Source organism: Ophidiomyces ophidiicola (genome assembly GCF_022830035.1).
Source record: "Ophidiomyces ophidiicola strain CBS 122913 chromosome Unknown scaffold_3, whole genome shotgun sequence".
Taxonomy (NCBI): Eukaryota; Fungi; Ascomycota; class Eurotiomycetes; order Onygenales; family Onygenaceae; genus Ophidiomyces; species Ophidiomyces ophidiicola.
This window is the reverse complement of record NW_026054643.1, coordinates 127,711-154,519: the sequence shown is the minus strand read 5'-3', so window position 1 is coordinate 154,519 and position 26,809 is coordinate 127,711. Positions and strand designations below refer to the sequence as shown.

At 49.6% G+C, this 26,809-nt stretch overlaps 7 protein-coding genes across 7 annotated transcripts; 4 read left to right on the top strand and 3 right to left on the bottom strand.

Annotated features, from left to right (window-relative positions):
• Positions 1–58: 58 nt before the first annotated feature.
• Positions 59–2,372, bottom strand: LOZ57_001104 (uncharacterized protein; the record flags this gene model as incomplete). The annotated part of the gene is made up of 10 exons (XM_049250197.1): positions 59–270; positions 324–456; positions 506–704; positions 758–864; positions 922–1,027; positions 1,086–1,344; positions 1,405–1,474; positions 1,527–1,568; positions 1,628–2,223; positions 2,294–2,372. The coding sequence occupies 10 exons, from the start codon at positions 2,370–2,372 to the stop codon at positions 59–61; spliced, it is 1,803 nt and encodes a 600-aa protein (XP_049110557.1).
• A 97-nt stretch (positions 2,373–2,469) lies between these two features.
• Positions 2,470–4,010, top strand: LOZ57_001103 (uncharacterized protein; the record flags this gene model as incomplete). The annotated part of the gene is made up of 3 exons (XM_049250196.1): positions 2,470–2,859; positions 2,911–3,460; positions 3,511–4,010. 3 exons carry the CDS (start codon positions 2,470–2,472, stop codon positions 4,008–4,010), a joined length of 1,440 nt encoding a protein of 479 aa, XP_049110556.1.
• A 3,815-nt stretch (positions 4,011–7,825) lies between these two features.
• Positions 7,826–10,069, top strand: LOZ57_001102 (uncharacterized protein; the record flags this gene model as incomplete). Its single annotated transcript, XM_049250195.1, has 10 exons — positions 7,826–8,051; positions 8,106–8,242; positions 8,324–8,343; positions 8,466–8,563; positions 8,618–8,738; positions 8,792–9,194; positions 9,249–9,379; positions 9,438–9,771; positions 9,835–9,940; positions 10,026–10,069. 10 exons carry the CDS (start codon positions 7,826–7,828, stop codon positions 10,067–10,069), a joined length of 1,620 nt encoding a protein of 539 aa, XP_049110555.1.
• A 391-nt stretch (positions 10,070–10,460) lies between these two features.
• Positions 10,461–11,309, bottom strand: LOZ57_001101 (uncharacterized protein; the record flags this gene model as incomplete). Its single annotated transcript, XM_049250194.1, has 1 exon — positions 10,461–11,309. The coding sequence occupies one exon, from the start codon at positions 11,307–11,309 to the stop codon at positions 10,461–10,463; it is 849 nt and encodes a 282-aa protein (XP_049110554.1).
• Positions 11,310–16,145: 4,836 nt separating this feature from the next.
• On the top strand, positions 16,146–18,391 carry LOZ57_001100 (uncharacterized protein; the record flags this gene model as incomplete). Its single annotated transcript, XM_049250193.1, has 2 exons — positions 16,146–18,151; positions 18,238–18,391. The coding sequence occupies 2 exons, from the start codon at positions 16,146–16,148 to the stop codon at positions 18,389–18,391; spliced, it is 2,160 nt and encodes a 719-aa protein (XP_049110553.1).
• Positions 18,392–21,426: 3,035 nt separating this feature from the next.
• Positions 21,427–22,563, top strand: LOZ57_001099 (uncharacterized protein; the record flags this gene model as incomplete). Its single annotated transcript, XM_049250192.1, has 3 exons — positions 21,427–21,575; positions 21,639–22,182; positions 22,249–22,563. The coding sequence occupies 3 exons, from the start codon at positions 21,427–21,429 to the stop codon at positions 22,561–22,563; spliced, it is 1,008 nt and encodes a 335-aa protein (XP_049110552.1).
• Positions 22,564–23,020: 457 nt separating this feature from the next.
• Positions 23,021–24,337, bottom strand: LOZ57_001098 (uncharacterized protein; the record flags this gene model as incomplete). Its single annotated transcript, XM_049250191.1, has 4 exons — positions 23,021–23,706; positions 23,769–24,003; positions 24,064–24,088; positions 24,207–24,337. 4 exons carry the CDS (start codon positions 24,335–24,337, stop codon positions 23,021–23,023), a joined length of 1,077 nt encoding a protein of 358 aa, XP_049110551.1.
• Between the last annotated feature and the right edge of the window lie 2,472 nt (positions 24,338–26,809).

Here is a 26,809-nt window from a genome sequence, read left to right as displayed (position 1 = left end):
TTTCAAGTGTTGTACATACATAAGTGCAAAGTACTAGGGGGATGACTTGTTTAAGAGCTTAGTTCTTCGAGAAATCAATCTCTGCTTCTCCGACGACATTCCCACCCACAACTGTTTTGAATTTCAGAACACCCTCCTTCGCCCCAAAATGCATCTCAATTTCAAAATGCAGTGCATAAACACGGACGCCATTCTGGTTGATTTTGGATTCAATAAAGGGCGAACTAATGTTTGAAACATCGGAAACAATGTTACCCACAATATTGACCCCTACACAAGTGTTAGTTTCGACTACAAATTGGCGTCATCCGTTTGCTACTAACTTTGGTGACTGGGATCTTGCGGCGCATCGTCCAGGCTGCAGGAATAGAGGCAGGTGGAGATTTTTGTAAACGGAACAGTGCTAGATCTATACAGTTCTACGCGTTGACATGTATTTTCCAAAACTTTTTCCCCCTGTAAGGAATTAGAATATTAGGTGCCCTAATAGATAGAGGTTACTGACCTTTTCTATCATCCAGTTCATTCTTGGTGGCCCAAATTTAGTTCCGTAAAATTCACAGAAAGTTGCTTTTGCCTCATCATCGACCCCCTTCCTGAAGGGAGCAACATAACAAAAACCATAATGACGACGACACCGCCGCGTGGTCGGACGCACACCTTCAAGGCCTCTCAAAACAGCACCTTTCACAATCGCGGCTTGTCTAAGGCATTTCGCTATTAGTGGTCGACCAGATCCGCGGGTTCGGAGTCTTACGGGTACTGAGGAACTATAAGTTGAATATCGCTCGTCGCGGTAAAATGCTGTTTCAAAGCTTTTCTCAAATACTCTGAATCGCCAAACCCACCAACCAAAATTATTTTCTAAAATGAGCATCAATAATCAGCTTACTGTTACAAGCTTATCAGGATAAAACTTACATTGATGACATCCTCTGCTGCATCAAGATTTGCTGCTCCAATTTGTTGAAGGACAAGTGCTTTTACCCGTTCTACAACCGGATCGAAGAGGTTGCAAACATCTTGCCTAAGAAAATAGTGAGTGGGAAGCTGCTAGCCTAGAAAAAAAAAAAGGATTATCATACTGGGAAATCTTGACTAGACGTTCGTCTTCATCGAAATATTTTGGTAGGGCGTCTTCAGTCGACATGTCTAGTGGTAATTCATATATTTCATCTCCCACTGTTGAATAACCAAAATCTTGTTTGATCCGCTCAAAGGCGTTCATGAATTCACTTCCAGGACCTTTTAATTTTAGAGGTAGTCGATCAAAGGCGTCCCCGAACCGTTTTGACATCAGTTTGTAAAATTCCCGGTCAATTGTGGTAGACCCGCATTTTGCACCTGTCAGATTTTAGCAACTTAGTTTATCAACAGTGCCTATCAATATATGTACGTATGTACCTGTTCCTGTACATAGCTCTTCAAAAGTGAGCCTTGGATAAACGCCTATGATCCTATACGTGGTAATATCCTAAGAATGTAAGCAGAAATATTTAAAACATAGGAAACCAGTAACTTATTACCACTGTACCCCCGCCACAATCACAAATCAAAATTCCATCGCCCTGTATTGGCGTTAGGCATTAAATAGATAGCTAATATAAAGTTTCACAGCTATGCATACCTCTTTAGGGCACATTAATGGGCCGGCAGACGCGCTGCGTTTGAGCGCAGCTAGTGCAGCAGCTTCCGGCTCTGTTATCATAAAAATCTGATCACCACGACGGGAAGCAAACCCAGCTTGCATAGCGGCTTCTCTAGTTGCACTTTGCGCCTCATCGGACCAGATGGCTGGCATGGTAAACCAGAATTCAAGAGGGGTAACTGCTAGAGTCTTTTCTGATATCTGCTTTTCAAGAATGTTTATTGTATGCTTATAGATAGCCTTCAAGAAGTCCCCAGCGACAGATACGGCGTCTTTGTTCTTCGGTAATCTTAGCACTGGCATACCAACCGCCGCCTGCAGGGCAAGTGTTTCGTCATCGAACTCTGCTGCTGGCCCATTCTTGTCAAGAAGCAGCTTAGTCCAGGAATAAGAGGTCATCCGAGGCTCTACTTGAAAGCCCCACTTGATATCTTGAATTTTGTAGTTTTCATCAGGATATGCGATCCGAGATGGAACTTTGAACACAGTCTCAGAGTGGCGACCGGTTCCAGGCCAACTGGTAATAACAACTATATCATCGATATCATTTTTGGCGGTAGTAACATAGGCAACCCCTTCAGGCCGTTGTATGAGCAAATAGCATATTGGACAAGGCGTGTTAGACAACACATGCACTTCACTTACCAGTAAATGTGGTTCCATAGTCCACTCCAACAATGATCTTATGGGCGTTAAAATAACCGCTTTCCTGAGTATTGGCCATGTCGAGGTGAATCCGACGCACAGTATATGTTGAGTAAAAGAGCAGTCAGCCGAAGGAGAAAAATGTCAGGAAAAATTTTCAGTCATGGACAGTCACAATGTTCTATACTCAAGGCGAGTTCCTTCATGTTTGTATGTTAATCTCGGATTTCGCCTCTAGGAATGTGGCATATGCGTATAATAAGTTGCCTCCTCTAAGATTTTCAAGACTCGAATTAGATATGAACCAGACGGGTAGATCTCAAACCAGGCGTGCCATGGGGCAATCATACAGTTCAGTTCTGGTTGGATATGACAATACACCGTCAGGAAATGTTTCGCAGTCTGAGTCAAGTTCGGGAAGCAATCCCAGCTGTCAGACGCAGCCTCAACAAGAAAAAGGGGGCCTTAGATATGAATTCAACTTGGCGATAAAAAAGCTCCAGCAGCAAGAACAAGAGCTGATCCAATGTTATCGCAGAGAGAAGCAAAATGAACATTATTTTGAGGTGAGTAGCAGACAGCTGAGATTCGATCCATGGCTGACGGGCTTCATCAAGCAAAAATTAATTGATGCAAAAAACGAATACACTCAGCAAGCCAAGCACCTGCAGTCGGAAAGCAAGCAATTAAAAGCCGAGCTAGAATTGCTTAGGTCCGAGCGGGAAGCGGATGCCGAAAAGGTTCGGATTGCACAAGAAAGCGCATTTCGAAATATGGGCGAGGGCAAGTGGGCACCGCAAGAAGACAGCGTTGTTCGTACTGAAATGAAAAAGTTTGAGGGAGTAGTAAGAGGATGGGCAAAGAAGCATGCAGGCGAAGAGTGTTCGGTTTTGGAGAATTTATCGCATCGCGATATCCAATGGTTGAACGAGGTATTAGAAGATGTGGTACAATTACATACGTTTTGCCGTGCAAGTCTGGACAAGCAAACCTGGAAGGATAAGACGCCGTTCCTTTTGGTCCAAGCCATCATCTCCAGGTGTGGATTTCGTGACGTATTTTTGCGGCCTTTCCATTTCTTGAGGTTGTATGATACAGCCCACGATGGTTATGTTGAGTCATGTTTTGCCCAAGATTTGCATGCTCTTTATGGGTTGTTCCAAGGGGGTAAGTCGCGCGTTACAATACCTCGTGTACAGAATCTGACTTCCCAGCAGATCATGAAGTGCAGGCCCATTCCTGGCGCTCTCAGACAGTTCGACTTTTAAGCTCATCAAATACTATTTTTCCACATGCGGGGCATCAGCGAGAGACTGCCTGCAAATGGCTTGCTTGCGCGATAATGAACGGGCCTATATCTCGAATTTGTCGCGAGGCTACCAGAGAAGAAAATGAGCTCAGAAGCGAGTCACTCGCTGGCCTTCTTCTAGATGCTAGCAACATATCCGCGGGTCTCTGGACACAGAGAAACAATATCAAATGCCTTTGGCTACATGATCTGGGCAAATTTCAGGTCAACTCGCCTTTCATGTCTGCACACCGCCTTCAGAAACTGGACGAAGGGGATACGCGACTGGATGGAAATGATATTTTGGCCGTGATCCAACCCGCAGTCCTGGCATTTGGAAGCAATGAAGGAGAAAATTACAAAGAGTGGAGGGTGTGGCTGAAGGCAATCGTGATTGTTGATGAATATGGAGGTACTGCCCAGGGGTAATTGACGGGATTTCATAGCAAAGCATTTGTGGAGGAGGCAGTTAGTTATTAGTTTGCCAGCGTTTGCTATTTCGCAATCGCAGGGCTTCATTCAGATTAGCAATTCTCATGAAGTGCGAGGAAATTCTTTCATACGGAGTAGAGTCAAGAAAACAATTGATTACGGATAGATGATAATCCGTACCGGGCCTGCTTTGAATCTGTGTTTCGCGGGCCTGATCCATCAAAATGGTAATAATATTAGTACATACATGCTATTCACTATGACCTGACTCCTGCTAGCTAAACTATCCAGTCACAATATATTACTAGGTTTCAAGACATGGGTTACAAACGCCGCTCGATATACCACTTAAATAAAATGTCCCCGGCCCAGCATTCCCGAAACCAATACTCCGTAGCTACTTAGGATCGATCACGCCCAACTCCATATTATTAGGTGTTTCTTGCTGCCTCGGCGTTGCGTATTTTACCTTATGGGATGTACGGCGCTGGCGACAGGGTATCAGAAACTTCATAAATAGCATCAAGCCGAGGGCGATGCCGAAAACTCCGAAGATATAGGCAGCGACCCGTCTTGAGTGCTCTCCATCTTCTCCTGGGTCAAGAAATGGATAGGGGTAAAATCCCTGGGTCGCATGCGAGACGTACGCAAGACCCACGTACAAGAGAAGGATAACAGTCACGAACGCAAAATGAAGCCATGGCGGAGCGGGGGTGTTCCCGTAGGTCAACTCCATTACTGAGAAGAAGCCAGGAAAGATGTGTTGAGAAATCTACATGTAGTTATGGATAATTAGCATGAGGGGCACGGCGGGGAGGATTCTTGGCCAGAATTAGGCAGGACGGAACAGCAGCACGCACATTTGACCAGGAGTCGAACTCGGAGGAAAACCATGTTCCTTTATACAGCAGCGGCCAGTACACAATGACGACTAAAGGTGGAAAAACCATGGCTGTTGTATGCAGCAAATAATGCATCGTACGGAAGCTTCGGGGCAGTTTGTCAAAGAACAGCGCCCGGCCTGTTGCAGCATACCCAAAAGTATGGACTGCGGCGGACAGGAAATAGAACGCCAGTCCCCAGTACGTCAAGTTTGTAAAGTAGCTGAATGAGCGTTCATTTTCCACTGTCCGACCATGGACCCCTCGCCAGCCGAACATGAAGAAGGTCGATACGAAAACATAGAAAGAGACGGTAGCACGGATAGCGGCTAAGATATACGGCCGAAAGCACCAGGACGTCTCGTACATGAACAAATGGTCGCACGACTTATCGGCGCCCATCAGCGCGTGGAAAGACCGCGCCATCTTGGTTGTCTCGACGACAAGTTACCAGCAACCGACACCAACGTCGTAGGTGCAAAAAGGGAGGAAAGAAAAAGAAAAGAGAGGGAAGGAAGAAGAAGAAGAAAAGATGGTGGCGGCGAGAAATGAGGACCGTGGATATAGGAATAGCTATGGGGGCGGGTGAACATTAAAACAGCCGCGCCATTCCTTTTACTGCAGTGACCAAAATGCGCTCGACGCCATGAGGGCAACACGCCAAAATCGTTGCTGGACGGTACATACAGTTTAGGGTTTTTTGATGGACTAAAGAGAATACGTGAGTTTAAAATAGCTTGTTTTTTCAAAGCATTGCACAAGGCGTGTTGCCCGTTGCGCGTCACACATATAACTATGTCTGTACCAAGTGCACCCGTCACACATGTCGAATGAAGCTCCAAAACGCCCTAAACCAGCTTTGCATCGATTTCATGTACCTGAAAGCAGCCGTATCCTGTCTTTGGAGTGGTCTTCTTGAAAAACTAACTAGCTTCTCCACTTGACTGCAGGCTAGGGCGCTTGATGGTAACTACTTGGCTTGAGATTTGGATGCATTAGTCGAACCTATTTTCGGGCAGCAAAGTGAAAGAGATACTCCGTAAATAGCGTTTTTGCGGCCCAGGCAAGCTACAAGACATATGATACAAATAAGGTAACACTCTTCAATATACACTTCTCCACGGTGTACTATGCGCATATAGATGATTGTATTTTAGGAAACCGTACTCCGGAAATGAGAGGTTTGCAAAGATTTTATTTAGCCTCCAGTAGTTCCAACCTGTGCTCTGTTGTGTAAGTTACTCCACACGATGGAGAACGTGTAAAACGGGCCCCGCCAGTCAGCGTAGAGGATGCCGACCCGCAGAGACCTGAAAGAAATATTCCCCGCAGAAAGGATTTGGACAGCTCGCACTTGAGAGTTTTGTATTATTATTCAGGGGTTAGACCTAATATGAATGACTTTCTCAGGTAACTCACAGATTCCGAAGTACCCTTCTAACTAGTGAGCGGGCAGCACAACATGTCCTCATCAATTAATGAAAAATGGCATTCCACCCTGATTTTGGGCCCTCAACGACGGCTGGCGGAACCAGAAGCCAGGGAAGCACATTTCTGATTACCGCTGATGGAGAATCCTTTGCCACACGTGGACACGAGGGCCCGGCACGTGATCGTCCTATAATTTCGGTTCGGAATAACTATAACTCCTCTTCAAATTTTGGAAGGACTGTTCGCACCTACCACTTCTCTATTTCAGTAGTTTGGTGATAGGTAGAATCTTTTTTTAATAGCATGCAGCTTTACAAGTTGCAGGAATATGCTTCTTCTTCAAATGTACTAAAGCTGCTTCTGTCATGCTCAGAGACAGTAGACTCACTATACCCGGAACTTATCCTAGCAAACAGATCCGACAAAGACTATGGCTGGAAGCATCAGCTGTTTACCTTTCTGCAATTATTGGTTTGAAACCTTTACCGAAACCCTCTGTAGACTGCGCGGGAATAATCCAGCGCAGATCCTATCAAGCTGGGGTAAAAATACTTTTCCTTGGACCGTCCGTGTCTATGACCCTGTCCTGTCGCTGAATATTGAACAAATAACACTGGGCTTCTTAGCGTATCAATTCTTGACCATGGATGCCTCTGGGCCCGGAATTTGACGCGTCGTGCTAGCAAGTCCATATTATGCATATTTGTGACACTTCAAGCCACAAACCTTTTAATCCAACATAACCTCATTATATATCGTTCGGGCGGAAACACTAGCAGTGTTTCTTCCTAGAATTGGCAGTAAAGAGGACTGACCCAAGAGGATACCCTGCTAGGCTGCTACACGCAAGCTCATTTCTCAGAAGATGTCACTTTATGAGAAAGTGCTTACCAGCTTGAATGGCCGCAGCGAACTATAGCTGCTATAAGCAACGCATCACCAATCGAGGCACATGGCCCAAATCTCCACTAGAGTTAGAGGAGCTTCGCAAAAATTGGCCCCTAAAAATTTCCAAGCGGTGGCTCTGGCTTCACAATTATAAACTGCACCTGCTCAAAGCAACATTCAACTTCGTATTCTGGTAATGTAAGCCCTATATGCCCCCTCATTCTTGATGGACTGTGGGTCACCTTTACCGTGACATGTTGCGAAAGTTTGCCCTGTACCGCTCGAATCGATATTGAATCCGGCTGGTCTGCGAGAGCTACGTTCAACACCGAACCGTGTGCGGAGTTACTAGTTCATAGACCAATTCTCAACTTTTGTGAGATTCTATACCATCCAATGAGAGGCTTCTAGGTGCAACTCCCGTCTTTGAAGCCACGCTACATGATAACAACCGGATCAAGTTTGGCCTTACAGTAATTTCATTGAGTGTATCCGTGAAGAAACCGATTTGTCGAGAACCCTATCCCGTCCCCCGTGAATTTCGATTGGCTTATCCAAGAAACAGGATTGTCAACATTATTGTACGACATGATAGGTTATCAAGATTCAAGCATGCTATCATCTTTAGTCTTTCTAGATGGTCTTCGAATACCAATTGTCATCCGTCTTGAGATGGTGTTGGAGCATCGTGGGGAGAATCAATATTTGATGATGGATGAAGAATCTCCTTTACTGGATGAACAAAATGCACCAAACCAACAAGCTACCAGGAATAAACAGCAGACGAAAAATGAAGATGAGAGACCGGGCTTCTTAGGAGTGGCTGCTCTTCTGCTAGGTGAGTTTCTCAAAGCGTTCTTGACTTCAAACTGGAATCTTACTAGATGTGAAGGGGCCTTTGTCGCTGGAGGAGACGAGTCAATGGTTATATCGACATATGGGTCCATAGCCTCTGATTTGCACCAACTATCCCGAGGGCCGTGGCTTGTGACTGGATATACACTGGGTTATTGTGTTGCCCTGCCAATTGTAAGTCCAATCGCTCAACATGCCTTGTCTGTGTGTTTAAAAAATGACCTCAAATACAGCATGTCTGATATTCTCTTTTAGTATGGAAGATTGAGCGACACGTATGGGAGAAAACGGCCGTTAATGGCTGCCTATTGTTTGTTCAATACTGGCTGCTTCTTCATGCACGTTTCTGTTTGATCTGATTTTAACTATATTGATAAAAAGAAACTGACGGATGCAGAGGTACCGCCACTTCAATCACTCAGGCTATCTTTGGGAGGGTATTTATGGGGCTTGGCTCGGCTGGAATGATGGCCTTGATTTCCATTATTATCACAGGTAAAGTAGCTTAAGGGGGTATGAGACCTACAATACTAACCTTTGAAATTAAAGACCTCGCAGGTATCCAGCAAATTGCGCTATACAGAAGTTATGTCAACGTAGTAAGTATTACAGGCCGAAGCCTTGGTCCTGCGCTCGGGGGATATCTAGTGGACACTGTGGGCTGGAGATGGTGAAGCTTCCCCCTTTTTCTTTTTTATATTCAATTGCTTATTTTCAAAATAGGTCGTTTCTTGGTCAAATTCCGCTTGCGACTGTGTGCGCAATTCTAGCGGCGTATTATATCCCCATCTGCACATCATTTCCACCAGATGTAGAGGGCGAAATCTCTAAAAATAGCAATCCTAGCCTTTCTTCTACTCTGCGTCGTATAGATTTCGCCGGCTTGTTTTTTCTAACACTGTCATTGTCTATTTTGCTATGGGTTTTGGACGTTGCGGGGCGTAAATTATACTGTGACGTTTATGATCTTTTGCGGTTTCTTGCCTGCGTTGTTGTGTTTATCGTTTTCCTTTTTATCGAGGCCTACTGGGCTAAGGAGCCATTGACCCCCATATGGATGATCGGACAAAATGGAATCGGGTTTCTGTTTCTCGTGCAAATCTTGCTTTCCTGGGGTCGTTTATCCGTGCGTTCCGTCTACCCGTCTCAATGCGTGTGAAAAGATTCCTAACCTCTATAGACTCTTACACACCTAGCATCATTTTATATTCGAACAAAGGATACGTCGAATGTGGTTGCGTCGACATATATCGTTCCGTCCAGCATCGGAACCGCGTTAGGGGGTTTGGTATCTGGCGTGATTATCAGCAGGTTAGTTTCGTTTATTTTACCTTTAACATAAAAATATACAAAATGAACCCCATTACAGAACCAAGACCTATAAAACCCTCTCTATCGGATCGTTGGCACTCGGCTGCCTGGCGTATATTGTGATAGCACTTCGCTGGGTCCACAAAACGAGTGCTTGGGAGGCACTATACGTGTTTCCTGCAGGGCTTTCATTTGGGCTAGTTCTTTCTGCTCAATTCGTTTGGCTATTAGCCAATGCCCCAAAATCTCATATATCAACCGCTGTGAGCAGCTACTATTTATGCCAGGAAGTAGGCATGGTGCTAGGTGTGGGCACATCAACGCTACTCATGCAACAGGATTTCTATCGAAGACTGTTCAGGTCCTTAGAGGGCGTGCCTCACAGGGAGGAGGTAGGATTTTCTGTTGTTGGACGGCTCTTGCCATTGAAACAACGTTCTGACATTAAACAACAGATTATTCAGGGAATCCTGGAGGACATGCATTTTTCACGGTCTTTGCCGGAAAAGATCCAAGCTGTTGTACGATCCGAATATTCGCAGAGCTTTCAGCTCATGCCCAGTGAGTGTAATACATGCGGTGCCACAACATGACAATGCTTATGCTGATCATCGTACTGTTCTGTCTTTCTGCATGACATTTTTAGCGGTCCCGATTGTTATGCACCTTCGGGAAAAGCCTCTAGCATGAGCAACGACCTAGTCTCACATGGTAACAGAGACCAATCCCCGAAACCCTTTAAACGAAGATGCCACATTCTAGCTACCTCTACGCATCACATAATTTATATGCATGTATAATATCAGTAATTTGTTTTTGCGCGTGATTAATAAATGCTCTGTACAACTGGTGACAACTGGTCCGTATTCGGTATTGCATTTGTTTTCTGGCATGGATGGTAGTGCTACTCTGAATATTTGGTGCAAGGGCATAACTTCTCAGACCCGGAAGCCAAAACATCATAACCCGCACACATATTATTATGCTACCCACATGGAATGAAGCAGACTACCTACACGTGTATTCAGGTAAAACGAAATTTCAACGCAGCACATCTCGCATTCCAATATGAATGCTAAACTCAGTATACTCCCGACTTCGTCTCTGGTCGCAGAGAATACACAATACACCTCCTATCCATAGTACCATCCGCTATCTGCCCAATTCGATAAGGAGCACTTTTGAACTTCCCATCCGATAGCTTCTCCAAGCAGTTTCCCACGTTCACAATGGCATGTCCCTCTGGTGGCTGTATAAGGCTCCAGCCGTCAGGATTGGCCTCATCTTGAATTTCTATTATCGGAGTGTTGCACAATCGCAAAGTGAGGGTGCCACCGTCTGTCTGCTCGGACGAAGGAACGATTTTATCAACAGTGGGGAAGCTCTCCATTTTCAAGCCGGAGGCTGACGGGTATCGATCATTATGGAGAGTGTTTGGTGAAGGTATATCGGGGAACTCTTCACATAAAGAGGCAGACAGGCTTTCTATGAGCTTTTCCATGACGGCTTGCGACATGTGCATAAACTCATAGACGGCCACGTCGTCTAGAGGCTTGGGGAATTTTCCCGGGGCATACATGCCCAGGCTGTCAAAGGGAATTTCGAAGGTTTCACGGTCTGGCTGGCTGTGGTAGCCACTCTCGATGGAAGGGCCAACAAGGCTCTCTAGTTTCACTTCCATTGGATGGTTGAAATACTCTTTGTGAAATTTGTACATCTTCTTCAATAGCTGGAGGTAGCCGTATCCGTGGTAGAACAAAGCCGTGTCTCTCATGTCGAGGCAGAAGATGCCCTTGGTGCGACAGGCGGTGTACAATTTCGCGATATCCTCCTCCCGGCCGATCAAAACACCGATGTAATCGACGGTTTCGAGGGAGGCTAGCTGGACCTCGTTTCCGTTGATGACGGTCGTGACGGACGACGATGCCATTGCGACGTGTGGATGGGTACGAAGCCGACAACAAAGCTGGACAATGAATTCACTGATTAACTAGTTAATGGGCCCCCAGCGTCTTCTCCTGACGGCTCGCAGAAGGCGAATCAAGGGGTTTATATGGACATTGGCAACGCTGGTCCGCCTGTTTGGCGGAGCAAGGAGCAGAGAAAGAAGATGCACGCCCACGCAGATCGACGAGCGGTGCGATGCCAATCACAGCTGGTGATGGGAGGGGGACTCTGCATGCTGCATGCACCGCGACAAGAAGCCAACGGCGGGGGGGGTCGACGCCCGCCAACGGGCGGGTTGATACCTGACACCGCACGAGTGGACGCATCACAAACCCCCGGCTGGCGTGCGACGCAGCCACTCTGTCTGCCTCCAGCCGTTTCCGGCTTTCCCTGCCCGTCCGAATTGCAACTGCTGGCCTGCCCGCCCCCCCCTTCTCTGCCCGCGCTGCTTCCAGCTCCGTCTCAGCACGGCGGTCGATAGTCGCGCCCTGACACCCTCGAAGGTGTTGTTGTTGTTGTTGTTGCCAGCGCGCATCCCGGCGGCGCCGAGGCCGCCTCGCTGCCAGCACCGGGGGCGACGCGGTGTATGATGGCGTTGCGGTCGAGCCCAGCAGGGACGAGCACCGCAAGGCTCCGTCGCTGAATACCCGGCGGGATGCCGATGGAGGGATTGACGGCGCTCTGGATGCTGTGTCGTTTCTGCTCTCGTCCGCCCACAGATCGAGTTCGGATTACAATTGTCGTTGGAGGCTGCACGCCGCGTTGATCCCTGCACCGCCCTCAAAACACCGCCCGATGCTCCCAGAAACGTCCGTCTGCAGCCACCGGAGCGCCGCCAACGTCGCGGCCAGCGTGGTGAGGAGCGAACAGGAGTGCTCAAGTAACAGACCGTGCATGCTAAACCTACTAGTCAACTAGTGACTGACTCGGGCCTGTTGTTGGCGCGCCGGGAGGTTTAACCACTGCCCGCTTTCGGCAGCTGGCTGAGGCCCCAACCAGCACTCCGTACTCGCCCACAGCTACCTGGCTATCGGCTATCAAGAGACATATACTCCGTACCCTGGAGACCATTTATCAACTGCAGGCATTGAGCGTTCTGTTCTGGGCCAAGCGGTCCGTGGCCTTCTCGCTGGCCCTCATTAGCGAGCCCGGCATCCTACTGCCTCCTCCCCAAAACCCGGTCTCCCCTCAGCGGAACAAAATTGCTCTGTGCGGCCTTTACCAGACTTCGTTGCATGACCAAGACGCGTATTGGGCGCACCATGCCATTAATGGACCAGCCCCCGTCCCCCTCACCGCGGGTGCTGAATCGAGGGTGACGAATTCATGCTGGCAGCAAGTCCTGTTTTTGAGGCGTAGGACGAATTGAACCGAAGGAATGGTTCCTTTTGGATATTGTAGACGCATGATCACCAGAAAGCTCCACTTTCGCAGAGAGTCCTCAAAAACGAGCCCAAGAGGCTGGTTGTACAGCTTCGAATGAACAAGGGTCCCTACTTGGTCGCTGTACATTCGTCAAATGGGCACGTTTTCTGCGTCTAGATATTATTAGGGAAATAACGGGCTTTGACAATCCCAGACCTGGTTCCGTCCTTTCTGCAAAACTAAAAGCCAGTATCAAAACACTCTTCGGCGGAAAAAAGGCAAACAAACTTAAAAGACATGGTGGTGCATCTTGCCAAGAGAAGTCGGGGATTGACTGGAACCCAGTCGTTGACTCGCTACTCCGTAGATGATCGGCCCATGTAAGGTATTTGGCCATAGTGATATCAACAAGCATATGTAGGGTGGATGTACACAAGAAGGGCTTGGGTAAGCGGGCTGCACTGAAGACTCCAGCTCGCATCGGGCAGCTTTGACTGCATCAAAATATTGTGAGGTATCACCTTTATGCAAAACTCGTCGAAAATACTCCGTAACATGAGAATACTTGGGCGACTGCATTGACAGGGTCAAGGAAACCTGTGCCAGGTTCGGAGAAAGCAGCCTCGGCAACGCAACAGGAGGTGGGAGGACAGATTGGGCTGTGCTCCGACCAAGCTCATGCCATGAAGGAAGGATTAGTATTATCCCGTGCGGAATTTCTTAAATGTCAAAGATCCTGACAGGAGGGAGGAGGGCGATGGATCAAAAAACAAAGTACGGAATAGTAGTAGGCAGTCCAACAGGCAAGCCGCCTGGGAAGCGGGGTATGGATTTTCCGCCCTAGAGGAGCTCCCGCCGGCCCGAAAGTATAATTTATCAAGACAGCACCAGACGAGGAACGACTTTGAGAACGAGGGTTGTCAGGGAAGGCTGTCAGGGAGTTCGCACGTACTGCAAAAGAGCTTGCACAATGCGTATAATAAAGGGATTATTGTACGGTAGGCTACACGGGTCACCGCCGCCCCTTCAAGCAAAGCTGGATCCTAAACGGATGATCCTTATAAGGAGTCAAAGCTTTGGAGCCCTTCTCTCATTGATATAAGTAGCATCAGACAATTTGTTCACAGGCTCAAAGACATTTACACAACGCAATGATTGCGTAGCGTTCAAAGAGATCTCGTTTGCAGGTGATGCCTACAACCAATAATAGCACCTCTCTTGACGTCCCCTTCCTGGCAATCATAGAGATCCAAACCCGTCACCAGCCTTCCATTGGCCTCTGGGAGATCGAATGCGTCTTCGCACACGCACACAACGCGGCTCTGCTCGAGGGACGCAAAACTTGCTTGTATGCTGGACCAACACACGTGGTGACGAGGTCGATTGGCAAAGTGGAGAGGCCTAGATTCCCCGAGACCTTGGCAACGGTCGCAGCAGCATCAGAGCGTCCGAAAGGCCCGGCGACAGAATGTCGGGCGAGCTATTAAAGGACGCAGCGCTATACTGGTCGGTTTGGAAGGCCATCTGGAGCAGAGGTCTCTGTGTTTGGGGATGGTGGTTTGGGCGAAGCTGGCAGGTTCGCCGGCCCGTCCGTGAGCTCAAACTCACAGTGGAGTTCTTGGGGTAACTATAACCAGCTATTTTTGGGAGTCAAGCAAATGTGTTGCAATGCAAAACACTCTGTCAAAAAACGGTGTCAGCGCTCGTCCTGGGCGTTCCGTGCAGTTCAAGACACACTTGCCTCTGCCGGGCAGTTCGCAAAAGAAAATCTAGTCATCCAGGAGGACGGAGGCTAGATATCTAGCCGGTGGGGGTGAAACTCCAGGAGACACAGGTACAGTGTTTTAAGCACGGTGTTGAGGGACCGTGAGCTGCTCAAATGCGGAATGCGCGTATCGACGCGACGAGCACGATGTAACCCTGGTTGAAGCCACAGTGGGCGTTCAGATGCAGGGATTACGGAGCCATAGGGAACACTGACAGTGCCTGTCTGGATCGATGGCGCCTATCCTTGTCACCTTGGGGAATTATTATTCGATTTAAGATTATTATCTTCGTGATTCTTCCTCACGCGGACACATCCCGGATGAGCAGCGCGGCATAATTGTCCAGTAGCAAGCGAGAGATGCGTAGCATCGAGGCACCAGCGCGAATTTAGCTTGATTTAATCTAGATCAAGCTCGTAGGCCGGGAAGGATTGGTGGGAGCTTCCTAGGCAAACCCAAGCACATGGCTTGCTGTCAAATGTGATAGATGCTGCATTTCTCCGCTGTCAGTTATAGTATTATAACGCCTGTCAATGTCTGGTCAACGGCCTGCCATTTGATCAATGGACCCGAGGGTAGAGTAGCTATTAAGACACAGCCGTCTCGTACACACGATCATGCACCCCTTCTGCGGCAATAAAGGCAGGGGAGAGGCAATAAATGGCCGCATCCAAGGGCACCAGACAGCGCGAATTTAGTCACAGAGAGTGGCATCGCACCGCAGCCCGGCTTGTTTATTCGCGGCAGCATGTCTGAAGTCGTCGACGAGCACGTTTTACCGCCCAGCAACCTGAGCCATCCACTGTGTTAGATTGATTCGAAGCTGAGACAGCGCGGGAAAACCGGTTCCTTGCCGGCGAGAGAGAGAGAGAGAGAGAGAGAGAGAGAGAGAGAGAGAGAGACCGGTCTGCGGCGGCCACGGCGAGCGAGCGCGACGCGGCTCCAATACGGGCCTGTGCGAGGCGGGCGTGATCAGAGAGCGATCGCGGCTGGACGGGCGAGCGCCGGGCAGGCAGAACTGCAGCCGTTATTGGGCGGCGCGCGAGATGAGCAGCGCAGTGATGGCGGCTTGGCTAGGCTGTTGTTTTGGCGCCCCTGAGATGCAACCCGCTAGCGATCTGGCGATGCGACCCGGTGGAGCGAAAGCAAATACAAAACATCCTCATGTCGACGCTTTCCCCCCTTCGCGCCTCCTGTCTGCCCGCTGCTGCGCCCATCGTGCATTTGGTTATAACCCGGCCGCCTGTCCTGCGAGCCTGCTGGCCTCTCTGCGGCCCGACCACCGTCCTCAGTAAGTTAACTAACTAGTTACTCCCATCCCATTGCTGATTTCAGTGCGTCAACTATCCACCCCGGCTCGGCCCCTGGATGTCCCCCCAAGACACTACGTTATTAGTTACAGCTTCGAGTTATTAATACTTAGGGCGCAGGCCAATTTAGTTCGTTGACTAGTTAGTTAACCTGCCCTTTCACGGCATCTCGCTCTCTATCGCCAATGTGCCCGATCCCTGCCTGTTGTTGCGAATCTGCACCAAACTCCGCGACCCTCTAACCGAACCCCGAGCGAAAATACTCCCAGCCCGGCGTTCTGTCGCTCGTTTTGTGATCTGTCCTTTCTTTCTTTCCTCTATACGCTCTCTTTTATGGCAAGCCATGACCAGTTGGGGCCGCGGACAAGCCCAGGCAAGATGAGTCCTGGCGACCACCTCTCTCCGTCGCAGCGTGTCGAGCACTTCGATGGAGAAGTTCCGCCGGCTCTCTCGCCCTTGGACGCCTTTGCGGCCCAGGGACGACTGCTGGCGAAGCAGTTCGATGAATCCAGGAAAGCTGGCCGCCGCATGAGCCGCATCCCGCCCGCAAGCGTTGCCCGATCGCTATCCCGCCCTCGCCCAGGCTACTTTCGCTCCGCCTCTCACGACGAACCTCGCGAGTTCCCACGAACCCCGATCAGCCCGGCCTTTCGCGATCGAAATCCAGAGGTGGAGGAGCCTAGGTTTAGGCCAAAGTCCCAGCACCCACGCCTGAGCGGTGTTCAGAGAGACTATGATGGTGTTGGCTTGAAGCCGTGGGAAAACCTCCTTGGGAGCCGTTCGGGCTCAGAGGAGAATATTGCTGGATCGCCAGACGACGAGAATTCTGCCCGCAATGCTATCGCAGGAGTACAGAAGTTGCGGTCTCCTGGAGCTGGAGCCAAAGCTCGACGAGGGCCCATTCAGAACTCCCCATCGAAATCGAAACCAAATACCCTTGCGCCCCCAATCTATCTGCCTAGATCGACGAGCAGCCCGGGAGGCATATCGCTCCCAGAAAGCTCTGACGACGACTATTATGGATACACCAGCTCCGCCGCTGGTTCTACATTCTCCAAGCCAAGAAAGCTCTCCTCGAGCAGCGGCATGTCGATGCCTCATTCACCAATGTCGAACTTCACTCGTGCGCAGCCACGCTCGCCCTCACCAGCCCTGGAGCAAGCCGGCACCCCCAATATACTTCCACGGCCCTCCTTCAATTTCTCCCGGCCGTTGAGTCGATCTAGCACAAGTGTCTCACTTCCATCCCCGCTAAGCCCAGAGATGGGCCCGACGGGAGAGCGACAGCTTCAAGCGTTGACTCGTGAGAATCGGCCTGCGCCTATCAGTGTCCTAAATCGCGCCGCTGAGATGGAAGATCTACCTCCCTCAGGAACATACACGTACGCTACCTTTACTTTGCCGCGCGGACGAGGCGTCTCGAGAGATTCGGTGATATTCTCCGGCCTCCAAACTCCGCATTTCGAATGGCAAGAGCCGCTCTTTGAATCTCCACCACCCAGCGTGTTCCGGGAGGACATTGGCCGAACGCCCTCTCCGCCGCCTCCACCCAGGCAAATTATCCAGCCGACCCTAAAGATCCAGAAGGCTCCCTCGATAAAATCATCTGCAGCACAGGAGCTCATACAAGATGTGCAAGCCCCAGCAATGCCACCGCGACACTCATTTGACGATGTGACCCAAGAGGTTCTGACAGTAAAATCGCCAGGAAATAACAACAGTAGCAAATTAAAAGCCAAGACCGTGGACCAGGATGATGCCAAATCTACTTCTGCAAACAGCGGAAGCACTATCAGACCGCATACAGGCCACAAACGGGGTAACTCTAACCTCAGTGATACTGGCCCCTCTCAGTTGACAGCAGAAGAACATGTTGCTAAAGGTATTGAGTGCCACGAGAACGGATCGCTGAAGGAATCAACGTATTATCTTCGACTCGCAGCACTCCAAAACCACCCCACGGGCATGCTGATGTACGCACTGGCGTGCCGACACGGATGGGGCATGCGGCCCAACCAGCAAGAAGGCGTCGAATGGCTGCGCAAGGCAGTGAATTCCGTCGCCGACATCACGCAAGAGCCCACGACGACGACGCTGAAACCCACAGGGAAAGCGTTAATAGAGCAAAAGGCCCGCCAGGCGCAGTTTGCGCTGAGCATCTACGAGCTGGGCGTCAGCCATCTTAATGGATGGGGCGTCGACCAGGATAAAACTCTGGCTCGACGGTGTTTTGAGATTGCCGGTCAGTGGGGGGACGCCGATGCCCTTGCGGAAGCGGGATATTGCTATGTTGAGGGTATCGGATGCAAAAAAGATCTGAAGAAGGCGGCCAAGTATTATCGAATGGCGGAGGCGAAGGGGATGAGTATGGTTGGGAATAGCTGGTATGTCGAACGGCATTATTTGCTTCGTTTATATTTAAGCGCGTGTCTTTTTTTTCTTTGGCTGACCGTGTGCTCTTCTGTCACAGGATATACAAAGATAAATACAAGAGTGACGACGAATCGGTACCACGCAACAAGAGTGTGAAGTCGGCGGCGGGCTCGGAGAAGAAGTCGCCACGAAGTAAATCTCGAACTCGATCTATCTTTGGCCGAAAGAAGTCGAGTGCTCACGACGGTTAACTAATTACCGCTCGTTCCGTTACCTGGAAAACAAAAAAGATTTTCTCTTTTGTCCTTTTTTAATTAATCGCCCGTTTTTTTCGCCTTTTTCGTCATACGAGCGTCAAATGACATCTCGATCCGTTAATTGCTTTCGATTCTTCCAAAGCTTTTTTTTTGCGCCGGCATTGGGACACTAGTTGAGCTGGTCCTTTTTGGCCTATTGTTTTAATCATTCGTTTCCAACCCTTGCATACACGCCTTGTATATTCTTTGCCATTCGCTTTCTTTTATTTGGGTCATATTCTGCATTGACGTACCTCCGCAGAGTGGAGATGATTTAATACTCACAAGTATCATGAGCAAGACCATGCCTTTCGAGTTTTCTATTCCTTTTTACCATGATATCCCTTATTATTTTTGTCGTTCAAAAACCTCCGGCCAGGAGACCTTTTTCCTCTATGCCTCTTACTGCCTTAGACGTTTCATCATGACTAGCTGGCTGTCTTCTTTATCCTTACCGTGACTCCTAATTTGCTTTTTGCGCCTGTGCTGCCCTGCACCAATTGCCTGAAAACTCTGTGTAACACCACCAAGAATAGAGGATGTTGTTCATCTAGGATTTAGGAATGGGATTCTTCCGTTTACTGTCATAGCTTCCTTCAGAAAAGTCGGTCTGAGATTAATTGTCGTTGGGTGGAAGACTTGGGAAGACGTGAGGGCTTGTCACCCATATTTGCCGTCGGCTCGGGCGGCGCTCGCGCGCGCACGCGTCCAACATGTGATAATTCATGCCCCATACGGAGTACCCCAGGGCGCTAGATTTAGCCATTCTGGGGTACGGAGACGCTGCCCACATGGGCAGTTTGGCGTTCTTTTTTTTCTCCCTCCAAAATCACCGAGTCGTCGCTGGAGGCGCGGTGAAGCAGGTGACCAGGCCGAAGCTTATACCAGGCCAGGGCTCCTTGACACGCGATCATCAGATGTAAATCTTTTAAGGGTCCTCATATAATTACAAGTATTGCGATTTGCACATGAACCCGTTATTTCACCGCCCACGCGTGTCAGACGGCCCCAACGCTGCCTACTATTATACTATTTTATTATTGCTTCTTGCTATTATTTCTTTGGGACCGAAGAAAAACCCAGACAAGTCCGAAGTCGGGTGTTGTCTGGGACGACTTGATTTCGTGTGGAAAAGCAATCAGTCTGCGACCCCGAAGAGCCGTCAGTTCCTGCAGCAGAGCCAATCATAGGGTGAGAAGAGATGATCAGCTTGTGGCAAAAAAGAAGGCTTTTTGTTCTCGAAAACCTTGCTTTCCAAAGCGCGTTTTTCGACCGGGGCCGTCGAGGGTCAAACGCGGTGGTGTTACAGAGTGTCCTGGGTCTGGCAGCATACGAAGGAGTTGGATGGGAATAACAACAACCATAGCTGAACTCGTATTATAGAGCGTCCATGTGTTGACTATTTAATTCTTTGTGGGGAGAGAGGGAGGATGCTGGCAAATCCAGGCGAGGCTAAAAGTTAGCAGTGAAGGTTGTAAGCGTTAGTTGCGAGTTACTAGTAGAGTAGTGAGTCAAGTAGGTGAGTCGGGAGCCTAGTTTACTAGCTAAAGTGGCCCATGCAAGCCCTTCACGCGTGGACATCCATGGCAACCCGGCGTTCGGAGCAGCCCGAGCGCAGCAGCAGCAGTCCGAGACAGCCACCACCGCGGTGAAGGCGTGTGAGTCTGGATGCGCCGACGAGTGGTGGCGAGAAGCGGTGTCGCCTGCCACAGCGCGTCTAGAGAGCAACGAGAGAGGAAGAGCAAAGAGCAATGCGGGCTGGTAACTCTTTTCGGCGGAACCAAGGCAGACCAGGCGAAGCCAAAAGGCGCCCTGAACCAGTGTTTCTCCCCTGCAATTTCACTTTCCGCTGGCCCTGCGCGGGTGCTGGCGAGTGCTGGGTGGCTTTTTGCTTTTTGCCCGGGCCTGTGGGAGCGGCGTGTCGATCTCGCCGGCCGAAACGCCATCGCGGTCGTTCATGTGTGAGTGAGCGAGTGTATTTTCACCAGGCGGCCGGAGTAGTGATACTCCAGAGTTGTACGGCGTAGAGTGGCATAGTTAACTGACTGCTATGCCCACGGAACACCGCCCGCTCTCTCTGATGCCCTCGCCCTCTCGCTCGCTCGCTGTCCGAGCACCAGCCCAGTCCAGGTCTCTGCTCTGCTTCTGCTCATCGCTCGCTGGGCCGCGGGTGATGGCCGCACCGGACATGTGAAGGGGTGTCCCGCATACCCCAAGCTCCCTCCCCAGACGACCCCAGCGCAAGCTCCATGCCCAAGACGCCGCTAGCCATGCGTGCCGGCTGCGAAAAACTCAACCCGGTGTGGGGAGGCCAGTCGGGGATCCGTGGATTTCAACCTGGATTCATTCGGCCATACTGCCTCGCGCGGTCGCTGGGCCGCCCGCCAGCACCGAGAAACGAGTAACGAGCTAGTTGGCGGCGGTTCTATCCTACGCCTTGGCAGCCATTTAATAATAATGTGATGGAGTCCGATCCTCTCGTGCCTGTCGATAAACCCGCTGTCTGTTCGCCTCCGTGCCGTGGGACGACATATCCCACTGTCGTATTTAATTCCCCGGGCCCCTCTGCCTCCCCCCGTCGCCCCCTCTGGCCTCCCTCTCTCTCTTCTTCCTTCCCCTTTTTACTCCCCTCTGCTTGTCAGTCGTCGTCTGTTGCTTGGTTCGTTTGGCGCTCTGTGCGACGTGGGTGCGCTGTCTCTCTACTCTAGGTATGCTCCCCGATATAGACCTGCCTCCACCTCAACTGTTTCACCTCCCCGGCTTCTCGCAGGTGAGAAGGTCGTTGTAGGGAAACATTGTTTCACTGGACTTTCGCCCTGCATCTCCGTGCCTCATCGGTGCCGTGTACGATTTGGACGTGGGCTGATTTACCAGCAGATCCCCAGCTCGTGTCAGACGGTCGCTACCAACCTTCATTGATTCTCCCTTGTTTGTGTGCGCTCTCTTTTTGGATATCTGGATACCCTTGCGCAAGAAACAAATAATTCATCATGTCGGACAATTTTGACAAGAATCATTCCGAGGCCGTTGAGCGGTCTGCTCCTCGCAGGAAGCGCGGCTGTATCGGCATCTGCAAGCGCTTCTGGTGGGTGTGCCTGATCATCTTGGTCATTGTTGTCCTTGTGGTCGTACTGCCAATGTGAGTGCCTGGCTTTTTTCCCCTCGTGGTTGTGCGCAGTCGTGCTGATATCAATACGAACAGCGTCTTCGTTGCCTACCCCCGGTTAGCCCAGCGCGACGTAAACCGATCCACTCTCGATGTCACAAACATGGATATCACCAACCCAGGCCCCGAGTCATTCCGTATCAAGTTGCGACAGGTCATCGGCACCAAGAGCGCATTCCACCCCAAGCTCGACGGCTTCCCCGCCCAAGTCTTCCTCGACGGCAGCTCGACAGCTTTCCTTCACCTTAATGTTCCCCCGGTCAAGGCCGTCAATGGAGCCGTCGCCGAAATCGAGGAGGACGTCAACATCCGCTCTGCTAATGCTTTTACTGACTTTGCCCTCGCTGTCATGAAGAAGGATAGTGTTGGTATGAAGATTTCGGGCAAAACTATGCTCAAGCTTGGTGCTCTGCGCAAGACTCCTGTCAACTATGACAAGGTTGTGACCCTGAAAGGCCTCAACGGCCTAAAGGGCTTCAATGTCACTCAGTTCTCCCTGATCCTTCCAGCTCGCGCAGACGGAACCAACATGCGAGGAAATGTCTTCATCCCCAACCCAAGCGTGATGGGCCTGACAATGGTAAGAGAGCTTCCCCTTCCAAGATCCTGCCCCTAAGACCTCCCGCTCATGTGGCTTCCCCCTTAGGGCAACCTCACCCTCAACCTCTCCGTCGACGGCCAGCCCATCGGACAGTCGTTCATGAACGACGTCGTCATTCGCCCCGGCGACAACAACATTGAAATGACCTCCAAAGTCAACCAGACCATCGTCATTGGCCTCATCGCCGGCCAAAATGCGAAATACAAGAATGGTATTCTCCCCATTGGAATCGTCGGCGAATCAGCCACGTACAATGGTAAGAATTTGCCATATTTCACTGAGGCATTGAAATCGAATACGCTCAATGTCGAATTAAATGTCGGTTCTGCATTGGGCGGATTGTCCGGAAGGAAATCCTAGGCCAAGTACACGGAGCCGTTTGAATACTTCTAGTAATATATTAAAGTAAAATACACGTACCTCTTTTTTTTTGGAATCGATTTGGATGCATATATCCCAGAGCATTCCTATGGCATTTTCCCTATAATTTTGCGGAACTCGGAGCTTTCTTTGCTTTTGCCTGCCGCTACTTTCTTTTTTGTCGGCCTGCTATCTATTTGAAGCATATGAATTGGAAACGCGTTACCGCCTGCTTGGTTTTTATGATATCCCCGAATAGTTGACAAATTGTTCCGATTCGAGTCAGCTTTTGCCTGGCAGCGTCCTGCCAGCTCTGTATGTTACAGACGTTTGAAGAACAGGATCTATGAATATACATGTAATATTTGGACGAAGAACAAAACAAACTTCTCTAAGCCGCAGGCATCTTAATTGAGCTCGGTTCTAGAGCAATGACAACAGCTTGGCCCACGTCGCGTCAAAGATCATGCAGCGCATTATACCCCGCAGCGACCAAACTCCTGTTCCCCGGCGCATCGCTGGCAATATGCCAGTAAAACAAGCCGCCCAGCTCCATCTCGCGCACATACGCCGCTTTCTGCCTAACAGTGGCCGTGGAATCATAAGACACAAACCCAACCTTATCACCCACACAGAATGCCGCACATGCACACTCATCGTGCATCTCCACACTCCCCGCAACAGGCAAGTCGCGATAATCCAACACGGTCTCCTCAGCCGCCCCGTCGCCGCCATGTGTTTGACCCGCGCGCGTCGTGCCTGGAAACGCGCGTCCGTACACAGGAACGCCCAGCAGGATCTTGCTCGCGGGCACGGCATGCGCTAGCGCGTAGGATACGCCCGAGTGGCACGAGAGCGTGGCTGCGTCACTGTGCGGGGCCGCGGGGGCGAAAAGTTGCGACTGGTGGCCGCTGTGCGGGACCCAGGGCCCCGAGAAGTCGTAGGTCATAAGATTGATGAAGTCGACGTAGCATTGCGCGTGCGCGAGATTGATATGTTGCAGGGCCCAAGCACCTGCTGGAAGCGCTGTGGTGAGTGTGTAGTGGGAGCATGGAAACTCGCTGCGGAGGAGGCGGAGGAGGTTGACGTAGTCTTCTCCTTGTTGGGAGTCGGAGGGGTGTTCCCAGTCGACTTTGTATAGAACTCGACGTTAGTGGTTTAATGTCATGGAGTATATTATCTGGTGGAGGGCAAGGAGGTCGTACTGTCTAGTCCATCGAGGTCGAATCGATCGACCAGATTTTTTGCACTGTATATAAAAGTGCGAAGCGCTATGGGGTCTTTGGCCACGGCAGCAAAATGTTGACTTCCAGTGCCCCCTCCGCCAATTGAGAGTAGCACCCTCATTCCTTTATGCTGCTCTTTCAGCTGTGTAAAGGCCCTGATACATCCTTGTGTGCCATCCACAGGCATCTGTTCGTCTGCCCACTCGTCACCGAGCTAATAAGACACCTCATCAGGTCCATTAGAGGAGGAGCTGGGAAGAGAAGAAACGCTCACTCTGACGGTCCCATCCGGATTCACCCTAAAGAACGAAGAAGAGACTTTAGCATTTCAGATACCATAGTACGGCTTGACACGCCATGTCATCAGCTAAAATGGGAAAGGTAGCTCAAAGCAGACAGCTCGATTTGTTTTCATACCATGCAAATGCATAAAACACATGACTCACAAACCCCAGCCGTAGCGAAGACGGCGGCTGGTCTTTGTAAATCCTCCAGCTTGGGTAATAGACAGCGTTGAAGTAGATGGAGATGTCACTTGGGACCATCATGGTGTCATATTGGCCGGAGGCACCGTTGATCCCCAAGGGCCACGGACCGTATGTAGGTCCGGTATATTTGAACATTCTGCATGGAGGACTGACTACGTCGTCAGAAATACAGTAAAGAGAAAGAAGCAAAAAGGCTGAGGGTTGCTCTGATGTTGTGAAGAGTAACAGCGAGCCTGAAAGAGGATGTGTAAAAAGGTGATACAGATTGGGCAGAAAGATTGTTTTGCTCGTAGGGAGGCAAGGCTTTTCCAAGGTACGAGCCACTTAAAAACTAAGAGAAAAGGCCCCACGAGAGATGCCTCATGAGCATGTTCTCTGTTCCACACCGTTGGACGTTGCTGTAAATTTGGCACGCGCCGGTTGGTAAGTTATCCAACAATGTACTCTGTACAGAGTACATCACCAGCCATCTGCCTATTTTTACTGATCTACTCCGTAGTTAGTTAACACAAACTCTGGCCATGACTTCCCAAATATGGAGTACAGAGTACAAAAAGTAAGAAGATACGAGAAGAAGAGCAAAAAGGCTTTGGAGCAGTTCACATTTGGCTGAATGACGGCAGAAAAAAAAAGGCAAAAACCGAACAAAACAGTTGGCGTCGATCAGCACAATTCCTCATCGCCGACTTAAACTCAGTGATGTGCAGGATTAGCAAGGGTTGCTTTTTTGACATGGCTCAGGGCCCATAGACTGTCCATTCAGAGATGCGAGGTGAACGGCGACTCAGGGGGCCACCACTAGTACTGACACTAGTTATTTCGAAAAGCTGATCCGCCAGGCCCTTGCCCGCTATTTTTCATCATTGAGAGATATCGGCTTCAGGCTAATGCTGTAGCGACTGGGGTTTATTATCTGGGGTTCAAATGATATTATGTGTGCTCGGTAGTTGTTCATCCTTTTTCCAAGCGGTTTAAACGCCTGGGCAAGACTACCAAGAGGGAATTACCCAAGATAGGTGAGCACTCCATATGAATAAGGGACCCAAAATACCCCGACCCTTTCAGAGAATTAGTTACTAGCTTCACATGCCGTGTGACTTCTACAACCCCAGCCATGCAAGCTATGCGCCGTGGCCAGGCGCAAAGAACCTATAGTATTGAAGCAATGGCAGCCCAAGCTGGGGCTCGAGAGAAATGGGGGGCCCTCTTACCAGGCCTCAACTCTCGGCGTACAGCCACAGTTCATGCCAAAAAAGAAAGATAGATGATCCTCAGATGTAATGGCAGCTTAAAGTTTGTTCAAATTGACAATCTTGAAGCCTTGACTGGAATAACTTTTGCGGTGGTGAGAGTTAAGTTAACCCCGAGGAAAACAATGACCTTGATTCCTCATTGCGTATAGTAGAGGTTGTGAGATGTGCGGACGAAAGGCCCGATGCCTGCGGTTTATCTGCTCTTTGATTTCTCCACCATCTGGACTAGCAAGGATTCCCCGATGTAATGGCTGCCACAAGGTGGGGGGAAAGCCTACTCCGTACCCGTGTCTTAAAACAGGTTTGTATATAAAATGGGGGACTGCACCATCTAGATGTAGCGCCCCAACAGACATATGCACCCAGTGGTCATGTGCATGCATAGTCCGTTCATATATCTGCCCGTGTTCTTGCGTAAGCCACGCGGCTCCATTGTTCCATTATCGTATCAATTAACCACAAAATGAAGGATTAGGTCACAATTACTGGCTATAGACTCGCATGTCAGTGAATGGAGCCATATAAGGGTGTAAAATCTCTAGCCAGGAGTCTGGCAATTCTAATTCCATCACCGAAAATACAACAAGAAATGGAGTGCATTTTCGCTCATGTCACGTTACAGCCCATGGATTCAATCACTTCCACTCGTGTGGTAATTCCGGGGTACTTATTAGCATATCTCACAGATCCCTCCTGCAGAATATCAAGGATATTTGGAATTACACTTGTATCGATAGTCTGCCAGCTGGTCAACTTATCTTTGAAGAAACAGTGATCAATGCGTAGGCTAATTTCAACCTAAAATTCAAGCACAGGATACCGAGCAGAAGCTCCAAAGGGCTTCTAGAAAACCGTTGCCCGTCAGGTAATCTAAGGTTTTCTTGGGGGTATCTCAGGGATTATAAACTCAAATACCAGAAAATAAAATAATATCCTCAGCTTTATTCAATATCGGGAGATATTTAACCAGGCATGATTTAAGTAACCGAACAGATATTTCATCGAATTCATCATATTTGATTCTGACGATGTATTCCTTCAACTGTTTCATTTTGACGCGCAGCCTTGATCGCTTCACCCTAGTAAATACCATATGAGGGGCTCTCTGCAAAGATTCAATCCCTTGCGACGGTCGATAGAGACCACAGCTGGATGATATTCCCCATTAGGGTGAATGTTCGGCTGGACGTCATTGACCAAATTTAAAACCCTGCGTACGCCATAATCTGTAATATAGAAGACCAGCCAATATATGTTCTTGAAAACCCCTAGTATTATC